This window comes from Ranitomeya imitator, chromosome 1 (genome assembly GCF_032444005.1).
Source record: "Ranitomeya imitator isolate aRanImi1 chromosome 1, aRanImi1.pri, whole genome shotgun sequence".
Lineage (NCBI taxonomy): Eukaryota > Metazoa > Chordata > Amphibia > Anura > Dendrobatidae > Ranitomeya > Ranitomeya imitator.
This window is the reverse complement of record NC_091282.1, coordinates 807,595,451-807,618,967: the sequence shown is the minus strand read 5'-3', so window position 1 is coordinate 807,618,967 and position 23,517 is coordinate 807,595,451. Positions and strand designations below refer to the sequence as shown.

Sequence of the window (23,517 nt, the reverse complement as noted above, 5' to 3'; positions counted from 1 at the left end):
ATAAACAATTTTAATGTGCAAATCAAGTTAAGCTTTTGGTGAACGAACAGTTATCGAACAGAAACTCGAACAGCCGAATTTTAAGCAAATTGTTTGAGTTCATCGAACGACTCAAACACTGCCCAAAACAGCTCGAATTTGAAATTGGCGAACAGTTCGACTCGAACACCGCTCATCTCTAGTAACGAGTATAATGGAAGTCAATGTGAAACTTGAGCATTTTTCTGGCAGATACTCCCAAGAGGTCTCAGGGGCAATAAAATCTCTGAAATGGTTGGGGAAAGTGCTCAAATGGAATAGGAACAGCACTGGGAAGATGCGTGGATGCATGTCTGACTACATGGTTGCTGCTAGGAACAATTAAACATACCAAACTGAAGATAAAACTGATTTTACAAGAAAGAATGTTAGGAAACATTCTTTCCTCTACAATGATTTGTATATATGGAAAATTAAAAAAGAGAGAAAACCTGCCTCCTCCACCCCTTAGGCTATGTTCACACATATAATTTTTGCATTTTCATTGCTTTCAATGGTGAAGAAATGCTGCAAAAATGACAGGCTCCGTCTATCATAAATTCAGCAGTTTTCCATTTCAGTAAGAGATAAAAAAGAAATCGTGTGCATGAGATTTCTGAAATTTGTTCCCACATGTAAGGAATGGGACTCCTAGACTGGTGAAGCCTATCAACAATTGAAAGTAGGCATTGCAAAACACCCTAGAATACACATAGAGGAGGGCCTCAGAAAACATTTTCCCCATCTGGAATGAGTGGGACTACTAGACTGGTAAAGCATATGCACTCCAATACACCCTGGAACACGTACAGTAGCGCCTCAGAAAACATTTACTATTAGGAGTGGAACCTCTGTGGCCAACAAGAAGGAGTCCCGGATTTGAGGAGACTACTCAGATTACAACTGGCGCAACAAGGACCTTCTGGCATCCAACTCCAATGTTGCTCTAGCTAAGCTTGGCGGCAGTTCCTCCTATGCCGTCTCTGGGCATCAGGCAGCCCCGAGGATTTGAAAATTCATGAACCAATCTGAAGCAACAAGAAGAAAAGCGTCACTCATTGAATCCTTTTTCTTAAATCCTTTAATCCATCAGATTGCTGGGAGAGGGAGAACTGAGGATGATGGATGTTTTGTGTCTCCACAACGTTTCTACCCTTCCTTAATAGGGGGTCACTTCATGCACATAAGTAGACATATAAAACACAATTCTACAAAACAAATGAACTTTTTCATTTAAACCTATGGGACCTTGTTTATCTACATCTAAAATTCATTTGGCTTCTCATTTTAGTAACAGTCTATTAACCCCTTCATGACCTTGGGATTTTTCGTTTTTCCGTGTTCGTTTTTCACTCCCCTCCTTCCTAGAGCCATAAATTTTTTCTTTTTCCGTCAATTTGGCCATGTGAGGGCTTATTTTTTGTGGGACTAGTTGTACTTTTGAACGACATCATTGGTTTTAGCATGTCGTGTACTAGAAAACGGGAAAAAAATTCCAAGTGCGGTGAAATTGCAAAAAAAGTGCAATCCCACACTTGTTTTTTGTTTGGCTTTTTTTTGCTAGGTTCACTAAATGCTAAAACAGACCTGCCATTATGATTCTCCAGGTCATTACGAGTTCATAGACACCTAACATGACTAGGTTATTTTTTACCTAAGTGGTGAAAAAAAATTCCAAACTTGCTAAAAGAAAAAAAATTGCGCCATTTTCCGATACTCGTAGCGTCTCTATTTTTCGTGATCTGGGGTCGGTTGAGGGCTTATTTTTTACGTGCCGAGATGATGTTTTTAATGATAGCATTTGGTCTCTAGGACCTCTATGGTTACCATCCTGACGCATCGCCGACCCCCGATCATGTGACGGGGGTCGGCGATGACGTCATTTCCGGCCGCCCGGCCGGAAGCGGTAGTTAAATGCCGCTGTCTGCGTTTGACAGCGGCATTTAACTAGTTAATAGGTGCGGGCAGATCGCGATTCTGCCCGCGCCTATTACGGGCACATGTCAGCTGTTCAAAACAGCTGACATGTCCCGGCTTTGATGCGGGCTCACCGCGGAGCCCTGCATCAAAGCAGGGGATCTGACCTCGGACGTACTATCCCATCCGAGGTCAGATAGGGGTTATAATCATCACCTTGTATAGGATATTTTACTTTTTCTAAATCTGCAAACTGGAGTGTGTTTGGGTTGGCGTCATAATTACATAGTTACAAAGTTATGTTGGTTGAATAAAGACCTAGGTCCATCAAATTTCAACCTTTCTCCACCAACTGTACATTTCGTCACTAATCTAGCTATAACCCGCAATGTTATGTGTATCGAGGAAATCGTCAAACCCTTTTTTTAAAATCTGTAATAGTGTCTGCCATTACTACCTCTTGTGTTCGGGCATTCCACAGTCTGACAGCTCTAACTGTAAAGAACCCTTTCCTGTTTAGCTGTCAGAATCGCCTTTCTTCCACCCGTATTGAGTGCTCCAATCCCAACTTTTCCAACCTCTCCTCATATGAGAGGCCTTCCATCCCTTGTAATAATCTAGTTGCCTGTCGTTGAACTGATTCTAACTTCTGAATATCCTTTTTAAAATGTGGAGGCCAAAACTGGATCCCATATTCTAGATGTGGCCTCACCAATGATTTATAATGGGGTAATAAAGATCATATGAAAGGAAGAAGTTGTGAATATAATCGAGTACCGTATATACTCGTGTATAAGCCGACCCGAGTATAAGCCGACCCCCCTAATTTTGCCACAAAAAACTGGGAAAACTTATTGACTCGAGTATAAGCCTAGGGTAGGAAATGCAGCAGCTACCGGTTAATTTAAAAAATAAAAATAGATGCTCCATACCGTTCATTATTGCCCCATAATATGCTCCATATAAAGCTGTGCCACATATAATGCTGCATACCATTCTTTATTGCCCCATAGATGCTCTGTATAAAGCTGTGCCACATATAATGCTCCATATTGTTCATTATTGCCCCATAGATGTGCCATAGAAAGCTCTGCCATATAGTTCTCTGCACCGTTCATTATGGTCCCATAGATGCTCCATATAAAGCTGTGCCATATATAATGCTTTGCACTGTTCATTATGGCCCCATATATGCTCCATATAAAGCTGTGCCATATAGTGCTCTGCACCGTTCATTATTGCCCCATAGAAAGCTGTGCCATATAAAGCTGTGCCATATAGTGCTCTGCACCGTTCATCATTGCCCCATAGAAAGCTGTGCCATATAAAACTGTGCCATATAGTGCTCTGCACCGTTCATTATTGCCCCATAGATGTGCAATAGAAAGCTGTGCCATATAGTGCTCTGCACCGTTCATTATTGCCCCATAGAAAGCTCTGCCATATAAAACTGTGCCAAATAGTGCTCTGCACCGTTCATTATTGCCCCATAGAAAGCTGTGCCATATAAAGCTGTGACATATAGTGCTCTGCACCATTCATTATTGCCCCATAGAAAGCTGTGCCATATAAAGCTGTGCCATATAGTGCTCTGCACCGTTCATTATTGCCCCATAGATGTGCCATAGAAAGCTGTGCTACTGGTATAATGCTGCGGCTGCTGCAATAAAAAGAAAAACACACATACTCACCTTTCTTGCTTGCAGCTCCTCAGCGTCCGGACCCGGCGTCTCTCCGCACTGACTGTTCAGGCAGAGGGCGCCGCGCACACTATATGCGTCATCGCGCCCTCTGACCTGCACAGTCAGAGCGGAGAGACACCGGGAAGATGGAGCGGCGCCCGGCGTGTGGAACGGGGACAGGTGAATATGCGATACTTACCTGCTCCCGGCGTCCCGCTCCTTCCCCAGGACAGCTGGTCTCCGGGTGCCGCAGCTTCTTCCTCTATCAGCGGTCACCGTTACCGCTCATTAGAGAAATGAATATGCGGCTCCACCCCTATGGGAGTGGAGTCCATATTCATTTCTCTAATGAGTGGTCCCACATGACCGCTGAACAGGGGAAGAACTGCGGCACCCGAAGACCGTGGGATGGCAGGGGGAGCGCCAGGAGCGCCGGGACTAGGTAAGTATGCCTCAGACCTCTGTCCCCCTCGCCCGCCGACCCCACCGCCGACCCCACCGCCGACCATGACTCGAGTATAAACCGAGAGGGGCACTTTCAGCCCAAAAATTTGGGCTGAAAATCTCGGTTTATACTTGAGTATATACGGTATGTTATGTACTAACTGGGAGTTCATGAGCACAGAGGCAAGAGAAGTCATGAAATGAATTGAAATAAGGTTATTTGGGTTCCTTTATGCAGCAGGCAGCATTCCAGCAAAATCTGTGCTTGATAAGCAAAACTACAGTCTACTAAAACAGCAATTTATTCTTTGGGCAACATGAATCATGTGACAGGTCCCAGTTAAGGGTTAATGCGGCGCCCAAGGGTCCTGGTCATCGCAGTGGTATTGCTTTCCTCTCAGGGAGAGTGATATTACGTTTGGAGGCAATGAAGGATAACTGCATCCAGGTATCACAAACATGCAACACATTTCACACTCCATGCCATCAGGGGGAGCTCTTGCTCCTATTTATTAGGTCACTGCCCACATTGGTAAAACTGGTCAGCTGTAGGGAAAGTTAGTCAGTTGCTGGCTGAGCTGCGCTCAGCTGGTCCCTGGCAGGAGTGGGATACTGTCAGAGATCGAGGGAGAAGGACATGGAGCTGTGCATGCCCTCAGAGCTGCAGCTCCTAGAAAGAGACATCGAAGGCAGAAATGTATTTCAGCGAGCGTGCAAAGAAGTCATGGCAAAGGAGTGGATATTGGAAGGGGACCAGCCCTACACAGGCTGCCTCCTTCTGAGGTGCAGAAGCCCAGTAGCTGGAACACCGAGGGAGTAACGACCTTTATGCCTTGCTCCAGAGACCGGCAGGACAGCTAATTTCACGTTACCTGTCCGCCCTACACCCAAGAGGCACGGTGGCACCCCTTAGAGGCTGGGGCATGATAGAGTCCCTATAAACCGCCTCAAGCCACCAGTCATATGGGTTTGTCCTATCCTATCCGGGGGACAGAGAGAGAGACATAACATCTACAACGGTTGTGAGGACCTTATGAGAAGCTTAGCAGTAAGGAACTACAACACTGCAGTGCAAGGGAAGGCTACTGATTTCCACCTGGACAAAGGGAACTCTGGACTTGCCTCCAAACCAGCTGGACTCTGCCTGCCCTGTGGTCTAGTGCTCTGGATTGTGGATGCTGAAGCCTTCAGTAAAGGTAAAGAGCAGGGCTGTGGAGTCGGAGTCGTGGAGTCGGAGTCTGAGTTAGTTTTGGTTGGAGTCGGAGTCGGTAGAAATGTACCGACTCCGACTCCAGCTTTAAAAAAATGTATTAATATTTCATAATAGAACTTTCATATGAATTTTATAAATGTTACTCAAATATATATGTTCTATCAAACTATGAACAACAGTAATAAGCAGTTCTGCTGGAGATAGAGACATTTCTTACTTCTTGTGTTTCACTGTTCTCCACTGCCGTTATCTAATCTTATACTTGGTTAACCTCATGCTGCCCCAACCCCCTTACTTACAATGTATGAAACTGAAAGTGAAAATGTGTTGCAAATTCTTAGTAGTAAAGCTCCTCCTCTAGACTAGATGTTTGGTGTGCTTCTTCCAAGCATCTCACAGCTGCTACTCAGAAGAGGAAGACTGTAAGAAGTATTATCCTTTCAATAAACTTTGCATCAGTTAACTGTGAGTACATGAGGAATAACAGTACTGACCACTATATCAGTTGTACGACCTGGCAATAATTTTGTACAATTGTTTTTAGGAAAAACAATTGTCATTTGGATTGTGAATGCAGAATTAAAAACCTGAGAATGTCAAAGAAGTGTCACATTAAATCAGCTGTATTTGAACATTTCACCATCACTCAAGATAGAAAACATTATGTCTGTCAGTGTATGACAAATGATGCAGGCGAAAACAAATGCTGTGAAGCCAAGATCAGTGCATATTCAGGCAAAGATAAAAATGCTCCTACCAGAGCTTCTAATCTAAAGAGACATTTACAGCACTTTCATCCAGAAGTACTGAAAGCAGTGGATGAGAAAGACTGCATCCAAACCAATGAACCAGTGCCCAGCTCTTCCAGCCAAACAAAAGGAGCAGAGAACTTTGCAGCCATCAGTTGCAAGATATTTTGTCAGTGACAAAGTTACTGTGACATTGACAATAGATACATTTAAAAAACAGTTCATAGAGCTTGTTGTAAAGGATAGTGTGCCTATTTCATTAATTTCACAACCAGCTTTTATGTGTCTGAATGGGGAAATGGCCCGCAAGCTTGGTGTTTCTCTGGAGAGAGAGAGTATTAGAAAATTAGTAATCGAAGAAGCTTTTAAACAAAAGGAAGAACTTAAAAAAACTCTCAAAGGACGCTTTCTGTTTCTTAAAATGGATGCCTGCACACGTCACAGAGTGAACTATTTTGCCATCAATGTCCGATTTGTTTGTGACAAAAATGAAATAGTTACCAAGACATTGGCAGTAAAAGACACCAAAGCTCATCACACCAGTGAGTTTCTCCAGGTCTTGGTGGAAAAGGTTCTGCAAAACTATGAACTTAAAAAAGAGCAAGTTCTTTCTGTCATAACTGACAATGCTTCAAATATGATAAGTACTATTAAGCTAATGAATGAGAGTAATGATGGTGACCAGCAGCTAGAAGAACATTCTGGGTCCACAGACACAGAAATGTTTGAAATAGAGGAACACAGTATTGTAACTGAGGAGCAAACTGAAGTTGCTTCAGATGAACAGCAACATGATAGTTTAGATGATCTTGTTGAAACTGTGTCAATACGTTCTTTCATTCATCACATGCGCTGTGTTTTGCATACACTACAGCTGGCTATAAGAGACAGTCTGCAAGAAGGACATGCTGCTGCACTGATTGGCAAGGTGAGAAAATTGGCTACTGTTGCCAGAACTCCTAAAGTTGACTCAATTTTGAAGAGACGTGCTGGAAAAGGGGCAATTATTGATCAAGCCACACGATGGGGCAGTACTTACTTAATGATTCAGCGCTTGGTTGAACTGAAAACCTTTCTTGTAGACATGGCTCTCAACTGACGCTAAATGAAAGTCAGTGGAATCAGGTGACTGAGCTGGAAAAATTGCTAGAGCACCCATTTACAGTGACTAAAAAATTACAAGCAGAGGACTTAACTCCAGGTATTTTCTTAAAGGAGTGGAAGAACCTGATGTTTCGCCTGTCCCAAAGAGGAGGGTTAATTGCAAGTGGCATTGCTACATTAATGAAACGAAGAGAGGAGCTACTATTACAAAATAACATTCTTTTGGCACCTGTTTATGTAGACCCAATGCATCGGATTCTTCTAGATGATCAACAGCTAACTAAAGGAAAAGAAGCTCTGTTTGAAATAGCAGTAAGGATGAAAGGGTTGCAGAACAGTCAGGAGGAACAAGAAGAATTTGGTCGTACTGCCACATCTTCAGCCTCATCAACTGATGAAGAATTTAATTTAGAAAAATATTTGGATCACAAGGACCGTGCAAAGCGTTCCCGCATAGAAGAGTCATCCCCATCAAAGAACACAGCCAGTACATTTCAGCAGAATTTTTCATGTGCACTAAAAGAAATTGAGAAATTTGACCGTTCATCAAAAATAACAGTGCAACAAGCGATTCCTCTGTATCCTGACATTGTCAGAGATGTTGCCCGAGTGGTTACTGCTTTGCCACCAACCCAAGTTAGTGTAGAGAGGTTGTTCTCTGCTCTCAAAATAATTAGATCAAATTTGAGGGCATCCATGAAGGAGGATCTGACAGAGGCAATACTTTTTCTGAGGACAAATTTATAGATTTCTTCTTATTAACTGCATAACAGTGTTTATTGCATATTTACTTACAAGAGTTTATAAAAGTTTATAAAAGTTATTTGCTATATTCTAATTGTATTCTAATAAATATAGTTTTTGCTCTACGTGGTCTGATTACTTATATGATGGTGAGAAACTGAATAAGCACAATGTTAATATTTGACAACAGTAAATTTATTGTTACGAATTGGCCATTTATGAAGGAGTCGGAGTCGGAGCCGGAGTCGGAGTCGGAACCTGATAAAATCCAGGAGTCGGAGTCGCAACTGTGGCTTTCCGACTCCACAGCCCTGGTAAAGAGACTGCAAACTTTTGTCTTTGTTCTTCTCTGCGCCTCTCACCATACCACCATCTACACACTGGGAAGCCCTGGGGACATACGTCACCTGTGGGAAGGTATACCATCTAGCTGCCATAACGTCACCCCAGCGGACCCCTTAAAGCAGCGTTGGTCACCCTGACCGAATACCACAGGTGGCATCACGAACATTTCCCCTTTAAAGACCTTTCCCTTTTACACCGACGTCCCAGGGCCACGGACCGGGTCAGCCACCGTGACATCCCCCTGTGAACCGAAGGACCTGGTACCGAGTACCCCGCTGCCCTGATGGGGCGATCCATTAACATACTTGTTGAATGCATATTGTTTATTTATTATATATGTAATTTTGCTACTGGCATCCTAAACAGACAACCCTGTGTCTATCAATGCATGATCACACTGGCCCACAGGGGAACAGGTGAATCCCCATGTTTGCCCCTGTGCAGGAGTCTACCTCCAATCCCTAGGAACAGTAAATGGCCCAATACACTTGATTCACTACATACAGACAAAAGGAGCATCTGATCACTAAATGTACAAGCTACCAGTTTATTAGTATATATAGAAACGTAGGTAAATTTGTGAATAATAGTAATGTAATGTGTTCATGTGTAAAGTGCCAAAGCGAGGTAGTTGTAGGCGAGCTGCTGCTCCCACTCGCTCCGGCACTCTACAGGCAACATGTGCCCTCGTCCCTGTGTGCTGCTGTGTGTGGGGTACATCACACTTAATTCTGGTCCGCAGGACTCATTTGGCTCCATATTTTCCTCTTCTGGAACCTTGGCAGCAATCAATCTACAGCAGCAATCAAGATACAACTTCAGTCCTGGTTCTTGGTGTGGGTAGAGTATCCCTCCTGCTAACTTATCCAGCACTAGGAATTCTTCACCTCCATTAGCAGTGCACCCGCAGTGCATCACCTCCAACCTCTTAGAGTTTGAGTCCATCTTTCCCTGTAGCTTCGCAGGCTGAGTGCGCCCAAGGGCCCCTATGTTCATCTCGAGGTTCTCAGGCCGACAGACAGATTCACATTTTTTGTCAATCCACTGCTCTAATTATTAGGCCCACATTGTCCCTAGCAGCCTTTTGCCTGTGACTGCTGCTGTCACTTTTCACTACTTATCCCAACTGACCTTGATACTTCCTGAACTTGGCACTAAAGGTACCTTCACACTCAGCGACGCTGCAGCGATACCGACAACGATGTCGATCGCTGCAGCGTCGCTGTTTGGTCGCTGGAGAGCTGTCACACAGACAGCTCTCCAGCGACCAACGATCCCGAGGTCCCCGGGTAACCAGGGTAAACATTGGGTTACTAAGCGCAGGGCCACGTTTAGTAACCCGATGTTTACCCTGGTTACCAGCGTAAAAGTAAAAAAACAAACAGTACATACTTACCTACCGCTGTCTGTCCCCGGCGCTCAGCTTCTCTGCACTCCTCCTGCACTGACTGAGCACAGCGGCCGGAAAGCAGAGCGGTGACGTCACCGCTCTGCTTTCCGGCTGACCGACGCTCACAGCCAGTGCAGGAGGAGTGCAGAGAAGCTGAGCGCCGGGGACAGACAGCGGTAGGTAAGTATGTACTGTTTGTTTTTTTTACTTTTACGCTGGTAACTAGGGTAAACATCGGGTTACTAAGCGCGGCCCTGCGCTTAGTAACCCGATGTTTACCCTGGTTACCAGTGAAGACATCGCTGGATCGGTGTCACACACGCCGATCCACCGATGTCTGCAGGGAGTCCAGCGACGAAATAAAGTTCTGGACTTTCCTCAGTGACCAGCGATCTCCCAGCAGGGGCCTGATCGTTGGTCGCTGTCACACAGAACGATTTCCTTAACGATATCGTTGCTACGTCACAAAAAGCAACGATATCGTTATGTGTGAAGGTACCTTAACTCTAGCTCCCCCTTCCTAATCTGGGCTGGTCGTTACAGATAACAGATAACCCGATCTAGGCTAGACTGCAGCTCCTCAGGGTTTTACTCTCAGATAACATACATCAATATAAAATACATTTAGCCACATTTAACCATTTGGGGTGTCAAGGAGTGGAACATCACCTCCACCTCTCCTACATGTGTAGTTGAACAGAGGGCCTCCAGAGTCAATGCTATTGGTGTGGTTTTGGCAGCCCAGTTTGACGCTGCTTCCATGGATCATAGGTAGTCAACATTTGGAGATATGTAATATTGTTTCATAGCATTAAAGTGAGCTCCCTGGAGGTTTCTCTTTCTGTCTGTAAATCTGAATCTTTAACAGTAAAGTGTATGACTGTTGTACTTATCTATCTTTAGGGAAAATTCTTCAGCTGTACTGATAAAACAAAGCTGACACACCAAGAGTGCAGGTATGCTCCTTGTACTGGTGATTTCTAAGTGTCTGAGCTTTTTTTTTTTTCATTTAATAGGAAGAAATTCTTCCTATACATTTAACTCTGCTAATATGTTTTAACATTGGCTTTTTCATCCTTAGGGGTTATTATATTGATGCTGATGATAGCGACCCAACTCAGTTGCAATTAAAATCCAGAATGTGGATGCATAGTGATTTTCATTTTGATAATGTACTCTCAGGAATGATGTCTCTTTTTACCATCTCCACCTTTGAGGGCTGGCCACAGTAAGAAATTTAAATTTTGTATATGCCTTATATTGATGTTATAGTCATAATATCATGGTGCACACCTTTTCTTGCCACACACAAATATATACAGTAGATATATATTCAAAATGCAGCATTATTCTTTATTCATTTTTCTCAGTTCCCTGACATGAGTTGTAAGTTACTGCTCTTATCTATGGATAATAGACACATGGCACCACTTCTGTATTTATCACCCACTCCTGGTTTTGGCTTACAAATACTGATGTAAAATACTGACCAAATACCGATAGTGTGACGGCAGCCTTAGGTTGGCAAATGGAGGACACCAGGGTGGGTGATTATATGAAAAATGGAAAGTCACTTCTTGTTTCCAGGGTGGAGGGTTTCTGTAAATAAAATGAGTATAAATTTAGTTAGCATTTTTAAATCTGAAGTTTTGGTGTACTTATGCTACACATTTTGCTGATCGTTTTAGATCATTTATACATAACTTTTGTTTAATGCATTTATTTGCTTCTATTATGTGTTGTCACATTTAAATGGTTAAAATTGATATTTCTATATTTTTATCCACACAGGTTACTGTATAGAGCTATAGACTCACACAAAGAGGATATGGGACCTATTTACAATTACCGCATTGAAATTGCCGTCTATTTCATTGTCTACATAATTCTCATTGCTTTCTTCATGATGAATATTTTTGTGGGATTTGTCATTGTAACCTTTCAAGAGCAGGGAGAGCAGGAGTATAAAAATTGTGAATTAAACAAAAATCAAGTAAGAAAGAGAAATATGTTTTCAGTATTTTTTTTTACAATTCCTGTTCTATATACATTGATCACCGATGTGACATACTTGCATCTTTTTTGTCCAACAGAGACAGTGTGTACAATATGCCCTGAAGGCCCGTCCTTTACGACGGTACATCCCAAAAAACCCTTACCAATATAAAGTCTGGTATTTGGTTACATCTTCTTATTTTGAATACTTGATGTTTTTTCTCATCATGCTGAATACCATTAGCCTCGGAATGCAGGTAATACTTAATCTATTAGCACATTTTTATTTGAATATACTATTTACTTTTAAACACAATGGGACATATTTATCTATTGTCTAATTCTTAAATGGTGCAAACTTAGGGTACCGTCACACTATAACATTTTGATCGCTACGACGGTACGATTCGTGACGTTCCAGCGATATCGTTACGATATCGCTGTGTCTGACACGCCGCAGCGATCAGGGATCCTGCTGAGAATCGTACGTCGTAGCAGATCGTATGGAACTTTCTTTCATCGCTGGATCTCCCGCTGTCATCGCTAGATCGGTGTGTGTGACACCGATCTAGCGATCTAGCGATGCGATCCAGCGATGCGTTCGCTTGTAACCAGGGTAAACATCGGGTAACTAAGCGCAGGACCGCGCTTAGTTACCCGATGTTTACCCTGGTTACAAGCGTTAAACTAAAAAAAAACAAACAGCACATACTTACATTCTGGTGTCCGTCAGGTCCCTTGCCGTCTCTGCTTCCCGCACTGTGACTGCCGGCCGTAAAGTGAAAGTGAAAGCACAGCAGCTGTGCTTTCACTTTCACTTTACGGCCGGCAGTCACTGAGTGCGGGAAGCAGACGGCAAGGGACCTGACGGACACCAGATGTAAGTATGTGCTGTTTTTTTTTTTTTAGTTTAACGCTTGTAACCAGGGTAAACATCGGGTAACTAAGCGCGGTCCTGCGCTTAGTTACCCGATGTTTACCCTGGTTACCCAGGGACCTCGGCATAGTTGGTCGCTGGAGAGCTGTCTGTGTGACAGCTCCCCAGCGACCACACTACGATTTACCTACGATCACGGCCAGGTCATATCGCTGGTCGTGATCGTAGGTAAATCGTATAGTGTGACGGTACCCTTAGACTATACAGTCTTAACCTCTTAGGAATGGCACAATCATTCTATGAATCGGGCTCAGGAACTGATCGTAACAGATGAATCTCTTAGATCTTGCTGTCAAGCACGACAGCATCATTAAAAAAACTTCCAAAATTGAAGCCTTCACTTCTGGCAGCCCTCTGCACACTAATCAGTTGCCATGGCAGTCAAGCGCCTCCTGAAGGCCCCCATATCTGCCATGATAGCAATCGTATGAAGCCCAACCGACTGTTGGGATTCATATCGGATGAGCAATTTCACATTACAATATTGAATAGGTGATCAAGCCTAATGTTTTTTACATAAAAAATTGTAAAGAGATGAAAAACAAATGAAAATAAATAAATATAAGTTTAAATCGTCGCCCCTTTTCGCAAAATATAAATAGCAAAATGTAAAAAAAATATAATGGCATTTTAGCATTGCCGACTGTATAGTTTCGTGAAGTAATAACATTTCTAAGTATTAATCCCATAAGTTGTATGCCAAAATAAAAAAAAATGGAAATGCCAGAATTGATGTTTTTTGTTTTCCACACTATATGATGCAATAAAAATTATTGAACTGTCACAGGTACCCCAAAGAGGTATCAATAAAACAGCAGCTGTCACAGTACTTTTGCAGGATTTCTCAGGGCAAGGGTTTTCTTCCCTATCATGCTTGGGGGCCCCTTAGTCTATCCCTGTCACCTTGATAACCCGGGAAGGTGGACACGTCAGGGTCACGTGCCTTGCTATGTTCCTGACTTAACCTTATTTGTTCCCTTCCCCACCCAGGATGGTGTGAGGCCGAATAGTATAGGAATACACTAACCAGACAGACAAGGGAAGGGAACTGAAAACAGCAATCATACAAAATATACTCACTAAACAACAGAGTGAAATAGATGGGAGGTATTGGAAGGTGAAAACAAATAGGAGACAATGAGGGTGAACACGCAAACAAACTCCATACAGAAATCTCTGGAACAAATCTCCAGCCACCAACTCCAAACACCGAACAACTCCTCCAACTCCAAACCAGGCAGAATGAACTATCATTGACAATTCACAAATGCCAGTGGCAAGTATATATACCAGAGGAGAGTGTCCAACACAGATCAGCTGAGGCAATCCATGATGGAGAGCTCCAGGAGATCAACTCAACTGATTAACCCTAGCAATGCCATAGAAAAGAAAACCTGCAGTGTTTATTATGATGGTGAAGCAGTTTTAACCAGTGCTGGAGTTTAGGTAATCAGACACCCTTCTGTTGTGGTATTCCTGTGACAAATTAATATAAAAGTTAGGGGTCGCAGAATATAACTGCACCAACTAATTGTTTTTTACAATGTTCTGATTTTTTTTTAACCACAACAATATAAAAAACTACATACTGTACAGTTGTGTGAAAAAAGTGTTTGCCCCTTTCTGATTTCCTATTCTTTTGTATGTTTGTCACACTTAGGCCGGCGTCACACACAGCGTATGAAAATACGGTCCGTATATTACGGCCGTAATACGCTGAAAAGTCCCGAAAATAGTGGTCCGTAGCTCCTCCGTAGGCAGGGTGTGTCAGCGTTTTTTGCGCATGGCATCCTCCGTATGTAATCCGTATGTCAGCCGTAATGCGTGTTTTTACTGCAGGCTTGCAAAACCGACATACGGCTATACAAGGGATCCATGTATTAAAAATTAAAAAAAAACATATATACTGTCTCTCTCTCTCTCTCTATATATATATATATATATATATATATATATGTCAGGGAGACACATATATGATAATGTATATATATTATTACTTCATACAGCGCGAGATAGCAGAAAGCCGGCAATTCAATTACCGGCTTTTGCTTTCTCCTTCCTAAAACCCGACATGATATGAGACCTGGTTTACATACAGTACACCATCTCATATCACCATTTTTTTTGCATATTCCACACTACTAATGTTAGTAGTGTGTATGTGCAAAATTTGGCCGCAGTGGCGTAGGAAGGGGAGTGCGGGGGGGGGGGGGGGGCGGCACAAAGCGGGGGGCGGCACAATGCGGGGGCTGGGCCGGCGCTGGCTGAAGAAGAAGAGGAGAGCGGCGCTATCTGCGCTATACCATTATTGCTGGTGGGGACCGGGTGGTGGCCATCTTACGGAGGCCGCGCGTGCGCAGATGGTAGCGCTTCCCGGGGCTTCAGGAAAATGGCCGCGGGATGCAGATGGAGATCGCGACGGCCATTTTCTTGAAGCCCTGTTCGCATTACCCGGCGTAACTTTCACTTTCGATCTCCTGAGGCGATTCCAGGAAGCGCCGCCGCCGGGGATCTCTGCACTGCAGTGCACAGCAGCTGCAGACAGTCAGTCTGACTGAGTCACTCAGATGGATCACATTCACATCGGAATCGGTCGGATCAGATCAGAGGCAGACTCTCTCACCCTCTCAGGCATGCTGCGCTGCACTGCAGACTGCAGTCCCTACTCCTAGCAGGTATTTAAGCACAGTTTATATGGAATGTTAGGTAATATTGGTTTGTGACTTTAGAGACTGAGAGGCATCTAGGGTTTATGTACCACTTCCTTATGGTACTGTATTTTGTTGTGACCAGTGCAACACTAAGGCAGTTAGGCTACTTTCACACTAGCATCGGATTCGGCCCGTCGCATTGCGTCGGGCCGAGATTCTGACGCTAGCGTTTGATGCGCCGCACAACGGGTGCAGCGGATGCATTTCTCCAGCGCATCCGCTGCCCCATTGTGAGGTGCGGGGAGGTAGGGGCGGAGTTCTGGCCACGCATGCACGGTCGGAAAAAGCGGTCCGTCGGCAGCAAAAAATGTTACATTTAACGTTTTTTGCTCCCGGCGGTCCGCCACAACACGGCACAACCGTCGCACGACGGTTGCGACGTGTGCCAATACGTCGCAATGCGTCGGTAATGTTACTCTATGGGGCAAAAACGCATCCTGCAAACCACTTTGCAGGATGCGTTTTTTCCCCTAAACGACGCATTGCGACGTATTCAAAAAAACGCCAGAGTGAAAGTAGCCTTAGGCCACATTCACACGTTGTGTTCTGTCCTGCGGGTTCTCCCGCAGCGGATTTGATAAATCTGCAGGGCAAACCCGCTGCGGTTATCCCTGCAGATTTATCGCGGTTTGTCCTGCGGGTTCCGCTGCGGGATTTTACCCCTACTATTGATGCTGCATATGCAGCAATATGCAGCATCAATAGTAATGTTAAAAATAATAAAATAATTATATACTCACCCTCTGACGTCCCGATCTCCGCGGCGCTGCTCCAAAGATGCTGTGCGACCAGGACCTTCGTGACGTCACGGTCATGTGACCGCGACGTCACTGCAGGTCCTGGTCGCATAGCAAACCTGAGACCGGACTGCCGCGTGCAGCGCTGAGACTTCAGAGGTGAGTATAGCTTATTTTTAATTTTAATTCTTTTTTTTTTTTTTACCACAAATATGGTTCCTGGGGCCTGGAGGAGAGTCTCCTCTCCTCCACCCCGGGTACCACCCGCACATTATCCGCTTACTTCCTGCATGGTGTGCACAGCCCCATGCGGGAAGTAAGCGGATCAATGCATTTGTATGGATGCAGAATCGCTGCGATTCTGCACAAAGAAGTGACATGGTCCTTCTTTTTTTCCGCAGCAATTCAGCGCGGTTTTTTTCGGGATTTTCCGCATCATGTGCACTGCGGTTTTTGTTTTCCATAGGGTAACATTGTACTGTACCCTGCATGGAAAACAGCTGCGGACCCGCAGCGGCAAAATCGCGGCGGTTCCGCAGTAAAAACCGCATAGTGTGAACATACCCTTAGTTCTATGTTGTGTTTGCTAATGACAGGTGTTATGAAGGCAATCCAGAAACACAGTGTGCTTAGCGATCAGAGCGCACACAGTGATCTGACAAATACCCAAAAATACAAGAACGAGCTCTGAGACGTGGAAACTCTGTAGACTGCACACCTGATCCTATCCTAAACACAACTAAAAGCGGCTGTGGATTGCGCCTAACAACTACCTAGGCAACTCGGCACAGCCTAAGAAACTAGCTAGCCTGAAGATAGAAAAATAGGCCTGACTTGCCCCAGAGAAATTCCCCAAAGGAAAAGGCAGCCCCCCACATATAATGACTGTGAGTAAGATGAAAAGACAAAACGTAGGGATGAAATAGATTCAGCAAAGTGGGGCCAGATATTCTAGGACAGAGCGAGGACAGTAAAGCGAACTTTGCAGTCTACAAAAAACCCTAAAGCAAAACCACGCAAAGGGGGCAAAAAAAACCCACCGTGCCGAACTAACGGCACGGCGGTACACCCTTTGCGTCTCAGAGCTTCCAGCAAAACAAAAGACAAGCTGGACAGAAAAAAAGCAACAAAAAAAAAAACAAAAAGCACTTAGCTATACAGAGCAGCAGGTCACAGGAACAATCAGGAGAAGCTCAGATCCAACACTGAAACATTGACAAGGAGCAAGGATAGCAGCATCAGGCGGAGTTAAGTAATGAAGCAGTTAACGAGCTCACCAGAACACCTGAGGGAGGAAGCTCAGAAGCTGCAGTACCACTTGTGACCACAGGAGTGAATTCAGCCACAGAATTCACAACAGTACCCCCCCCTTGAGGAGGGGTCACCGAACCCTCACCAGAGCCCCCAGGCCGACCAGGATGAGCCGCATGAAAGGCACGAACAAGATCGGAAGCATGAACATCAGAGGCAAAAACCCAGGAATTATCTTCCTGAGCATAACCCTTCCATTTAACCAGATACTGGAGTTTCCGTCTAGAAACACGAGAATCCAAAATCTTCTCCACAATATACTCCAATTCCCCCTCCACCAAAACCGGGGCAGGAGGCTCAACAGATGGAACCATAGGTGCCACGTATCTCCGCAACAACGACCTATGGAATACATTATGTATGGAAAAGGAGTCTGGGAGGGTCAAACGAAAAGACACAGGATTGAGAACCTCAGAAATCCTATACGGACCAATAAAACGAGGTTTAAATTTAGGAGAGGAAACCTTCATAGGAATATGACGAGAAGATAACCAAACCAGATCCCCAACACGAAGTCGGGGACCCACACGGCGTCTGCGATTAGCGAAAAGTTGAGCTTTCTCCTGGGACAAGATCAAATTGTCCACTACCTGAGTCCAGATCTGCTGCAACCTATCCACCACAGAATCCACACCAGGACAGTCCGAAGACTCAACCTGTCCTGAAGAGAAACGAGGATGGAACCCAGAATTGCAAAAAAATGGAGAAACCAAGGTAGCCGAGCTGGCCCGATTATTAAGGGCGAACTCAGCCAACGGCAAAAAGGACACCCAATCATCCTGGTCTGCAGAAACAAAACATCTCAGATATGTTTCCAAGGTCTGATTGGTTCGTTCGGTCTGGCCATTAGTCTGAGGATGGAAAGCCGAGGAAAAGGATAGGTCAATGCCCATCCTACCACAAAAGGCTCGCCAAAACCTTGAAACAAACTGGGAACCTCTGTCAGAAACAATATTCTCAGGAATGCCATGCAACCGAACCACATGCTGAAAGAACAAAGGTACCAAATCAGAGGAGGAAGGCAATTTAGCCAAGGGCACCAGATGGACCATTTTAGAAAAGCGATCACAGACCACCCAAATGACTGACATCTTTTGAGAAACGGGAAGGTCAGAAATGAAATCCATCGAAATATGTGTCCAAGGCCTCTTTGGGACCGGCAAGGGCAAAAGCAACCCACTGGCACGAGAACAGCAGGGCTTAGCCCTAGCACAAATCCCACAGGACTGCACAAAAGTACGTACATCCCGTGACAGAGATGGCCACCAGAAGGATCTAGCCACTAACTCTCTGGTACCAAAGATTCCAGGATGACCAGCCAACACCGAACAATGAAGTTCAGAGATAAGTTTATTAGTCCACCTATCAGGGACGAACAGTTTCTCTGCTGGACAACGATCAGGTTTATTCGCCTGAAATTTTTGCAGCACCCGCCGCAAATCAGGGGAGATGGCAGACACAATGACTCCTTCCTTGAGGATACCCGCTGGCTCAGATAAACCCGGAGAGTCGGGCACAAAACTCCTAGACAGAGCATCCGCCTTCACATTTTTAGAGCCCGGAAGGTACGAAATCATAAAGTCGAAGCGGGCAAAAAATAACGACCAACGGGCCTGTCTAGGATTCAAGCGCTTGGCAGACTCGAGATAAGTCAAGTTCTTATGATCAGTCAATACCACCACGCGATGCTTAGCTCCTTCAAGCCAATGACGCCACTCCTCGAATGCCCACTTCATGGCCAGCAACTCTCGATTGCCCACATCATAATTACGCTCAGCGGGCGAAAACTTCCTGGAAAAGAAAGCACATGGTTTCATCACTGAGCAATCAGAACCTCTCTGTGACAAAACCGCCCCTGCTCCAATCTCAGAAGCATCAACCTCGACCTGGAACGGAAGAGAAACATCTGGCTGACACAACACAGGGGCAGAACAAAAACGATGCTTCAACTCCTGAAAAGCTTCCACAGCAGCAGAAGACCAATTAACCAAATCAGCACCCTTCTTGGTCAAATCGGTCAATGGTTTGGCAATGCTAGAAAAATTACAGATGAAGCGACGATAAAAATTAGCAAAGCCCAGGAACTTTTGCAGACTTTTCAGAGATGTCGGCTGAATCCAATCCTGGATGGCTTGGACCTTAACTGGATCCATCTCGATAGTAGAAGGGGTAAAGATGAACCCCAAAAATGAAACTTTCTGCACACCGAAGAGACACTTTGATCCCTTCACAAACAAAGAGTTAGCACGCAGGACCTGAAAAACCATTCTGACCTGCTTCACATGAGACTCCCAATCATCTGAGAAGATCAAAATGTCATCCAAGTAAACAATCAGGAATTTATCCAGATACTCACGGAAGATGTCATGCATAAAAGACTGAAACACAGATGGAGCATTGGCAAGTCCGAACGGCATCACTAGATACTCAAAATGACCCTCGGGCGTATTGAATGCAGTTTTCCATTCATCTCCTTGCCTGATTCTCACCAGATTATACGCACCACGAAGATCTATCTTAGTGAACCAACTAGCCCCCTTAATCCGAGCAAACAAGTCAGATAACAATGGCAAGGGATACTGAAATTTAACAGTGATCTTATTAAGAAGGCGGTAATCAATACACGGTCTCAGCGAACCATCCTTCTTGGCTACAAAGAAGAACCCTGCTCCCAGTGGTGATGACGATGGGCGAATATGTCCCTTCTCCAGGGATTCCTTCACATAACTGCGCATAGCGGCGTGTTCGGGCACGGATAAATTAAATAATCGACCTTTAGGGAATTTACTACCAGGAATCAAATTGATAGCACAATCACAATCCCTATGCGGAGGTAGAGCATCGGACTTGGGCTCTTCAAATACATCCTGATAATCAGACAAGAACTCTGGGACCTCAGAAGGGGTGGATGACGAAATCGACAAAAATGGAACATCACCATGTACCCCCTGACAACCCCAGCTGGATACCGACATGGAATTCCAATCCAATACTGGATTATGGGTTTGTAGCCATGGCAACCCCAACACGACCACATCATGCAGATTATGCAACACCAGAAAGCGAATAACTTCCTGATGTGCAGGAGATATGCACATGGTCAGCTGGGCCCAGTATTGAGGTTTATTCTTGGCCAAAGGTGTAGCATCAATTCCTCTCAATGGAATAGGACACCGCAAAGGCTCCAAGAAAAACCCACAACGTTTAGCATAATCCAAATCCATCAGATTCAGGGCAGCGCCCGAATCCACAAACGCCATGACAGAAAACGACGACAAAGAGCATATCAAGGTAATGGACAGAAGGAATTTGGACTGTACAGTACCAATGACGGCAGACCTAGCGGACCGCTTAGTGCGCTTAGGACAATCACAAATAGCATGAGTGGAATCACCACAGTAGAAACACAGACCATTCAGACGTCTGTATTCCTGCCGTTCAACTCTAGTCATAGTCCTATCGCACTGCATAGGCTCAGGTTTAACCTCAGGCAGTACCGCCAAATGGTGCACAGATTTACGCTCGCGCAAGCGTCGACCGATCTGAATGGCCAAAGACAAAGACTCATTCAAACCAGCAGGCATAGGAAATCCCACCATGACATCCTTAAGAGCCTCAGAGAGACCCTTTCTGAACAAAGCTGCCAGCGCAGATTCATTCCACTGAGTGAGTACTGACCATTTCCTAAATTTCTGACAATATACTTCTATATCATCCTGACCCTGGCACAAAGCCAGCAAATTTTTCTCAGCCTGATCCACTGAATTAGGCTCATCGTACAGCAATCCGAGCGCCAGGAAAAACGCATCGACACTACTCAATGCAGGGTCTCCTGGCGCAAGAGAAAATGCCCAGTCTTGAGGGTCGCCGCGCAAAAAAGAAATAATAATCAAAACCTGTTGAATAGGATTACCAGAAGAATGAGGTTTCAAGGCCAGAAATAGCTTACAATTATTTTTGAAACTTAGAAACTTAGTTCTATCTCCAAAAAACAAATCAGGAATAGGAATTCTAGATTTCTGATCAATAGTATCTTGAATTTTTTGTACATTTATAACGAGATTATCCATTGAAGAGCACAGACCCTGAATATCCATGTCCACACCTGTGTCCAGAATCACCCAAATGTCTAGGGGAAAAAAAAAAGTGAACACAGAGCAGAAAAAAAAAAAAATGATGTCAGAACTTTTTCTTTCCCTCTATTGAGAATCATTAGTGGGGCTCCTTGTACTGTTGTGTTTGCTAATGACAGGTGTTATGAAGGCAATCCAGAAACACAGTGTGCTTAGCGATCAGAGCGCACACAGTGATCTGACAAATACCCAAAAATACAAGAACGAGCTCTGAGACGTGGAAACTCTGTAGACTGCACACCTGATCCTATCCTAAACACAACTAAAAGCGGCTGTGGATTGCGCCTAACAACTACCTAGGCAACTCGGCACAGCCTAAGAAACTAGCTAGCCTGAAGATAGAAAAATAGGCCTGACTTGCCCCAGAGAAATTCCCCAAAGGAAAAGGCAGCCCCCCACGTATAATGACTGTGAGTAAGATGAAAAGACAAAACGTAGGGATGAAATAGATTCAGCAAAGTGGGGCCCGATATTCTAGGACAGAGCGAGGACAGTAAAGCGAACTTTGCAGTCTACAAAAAACCCTAAAGCAAAACCACGCAAAGGGGGCAAAAAAAAACCACCATGCCGAACTAACGGCACGGCGGTACACCCTTTGCGTCTCAGAGCTTCCAGCAAAACAAAAGACAAGCTGGACATAAAAAAAGCAACAAAAAAAAACAAAAAGCACTTAGCTATACAGACCAGCAGGTCACAGGAACAATCAGGAGAAGCTCAAATCCAACACTGAAACATTGACAAGGAGCAAGGATAGCAGCATCAGGCGGAGTTAAGTAATGAAGCAGTTAACGAGCTCACCAGAACACCTGAGGGAGGAAGCTCAGAAGCTGCAGTACCACTTGTGACCACAGGAGTGAATTCAGCCACAGAATTCACAACAGTTCTACTTATAACAACCTAGCTTGCATTTTCTGTTTTTTTTGTTTTTAAGAGAAAATAAATACGGTGTACATTAATTTAATATTTTGGGTCTAGATTGAGTTCCAGATATTGGTAGGACCCGTTGAAGTGCTGAGGCACGAAACGGCCGTTGTCCGCTTTGTTCACATCCCTCCCTGCATATTTTGAAAAATGTCCGAATAAAAATTGTGACCACCACACTCGGGTAAGTGCACTTTTTTTGGCTTTTTCTCTTGGACTTTCATGTTGTTCTGCAGAAGCTGCACCCCGTTGTTATATAAAGGAATTTTGTCGGTCCTCTCTTGAACAAAGGGTTGTTTGGATAATAGGATCTAACTACAACAGCAGTGCGGGGTATTATCTTTTTACCCTTAGGGTACCGTCACACAGTGGCATTTTGATCGCTACGACGCCACGATCCGTGACGCTCCAGCATCGTAACAATATCGCTCCAGTGTCGTAGACTGCTGTCACACTTTGCAATGTACGACGCTGGAGCGATAATTTCATGACGTATGTGCGATGTAGAAGCCGTTGGTTACTATGCGCACATCGTATACAATATCGTGCACACCTTTGTTACACCATGCGATCATGCCGCCACAGCGGGACACTAGACGACGAAAGAAAGTTTCAAACGATCTGCTACGACGTACGATTCTCAGCGGGGTCCCTGATCGCAGTAGCGTGTCAGACACAGCGAGATTGCTGGAACGTCACAGATATATCGCTGGAACGTCACGAATCGTGCCGTCGTAGCGATCAAAATGCCACTGTGTGACGGTACCCTTAGTTCTACTTATAACAACCTAGCTTGCATTTTCTGTTTTTTTTTAAGAGAAAATAAATACGGTGTACATTAATTTAATATTTTTGGGTCTAGATTGAGTTCCAGATAAAATGCTTGTGATTATGACTTTAAAACTGGGTCCTGCCATAATCTGCCGAAAGCTAACACTCAGGTTCCCTATTATACTCCCAGTGGCATAGGAAGGAGGGTGCAGGGGGGGCAGGCCGCCCCGGGCGGCACAATGCGGGAGTGGGTCACTGGGCCGCAGCCGGCGCTGGCTGAAGAAAACGAGCGCGATCTGCGCTATACCACGGATTATCGCTGGCGGCGGCCATCTTCTGGAGGCCGCGCATGCACAGATGGTAGTGCTCGGCTTCCCGGGGCTTCAGGAAAATGG

At 44.7% G+C, this 23,517-nt stretch overlaps 1 protein-coding gene across 2 annotated transcripts in view; it reads left to right on the top strand.

Annotated features, from left to right (window-relative positions):
• Positions 1-23,517, top strand: part of CACNA1S (calcium voltage-gated channel subunit alpha1 S) — a 592,997-nt gene that overhangs the window by 391,030 nt on the left and 178,450 nt on the right. For both annotated transcript variants that reach the window (XM_069739086.1, XM_069739077.1), the window contains exons 24-27: positions 10,510-10,562; positions 10,688-10,834; positions 11,398-11,599; positions 11,700-11,858. In XM_069739086.1, the coding sequence (XP_069595187.1) occupies positions 10,510-10,562; positions 10,688-10,834; positions 11,398-11,599; positions 11,700-11,858 (561 nt within the window). The remainder of the gene's footprint in view (positions 1-10,509; positions 10,563-10,687; positions 10,835-11,397; positions 11,600-11,699; positions 11,859-23,517) is intronic.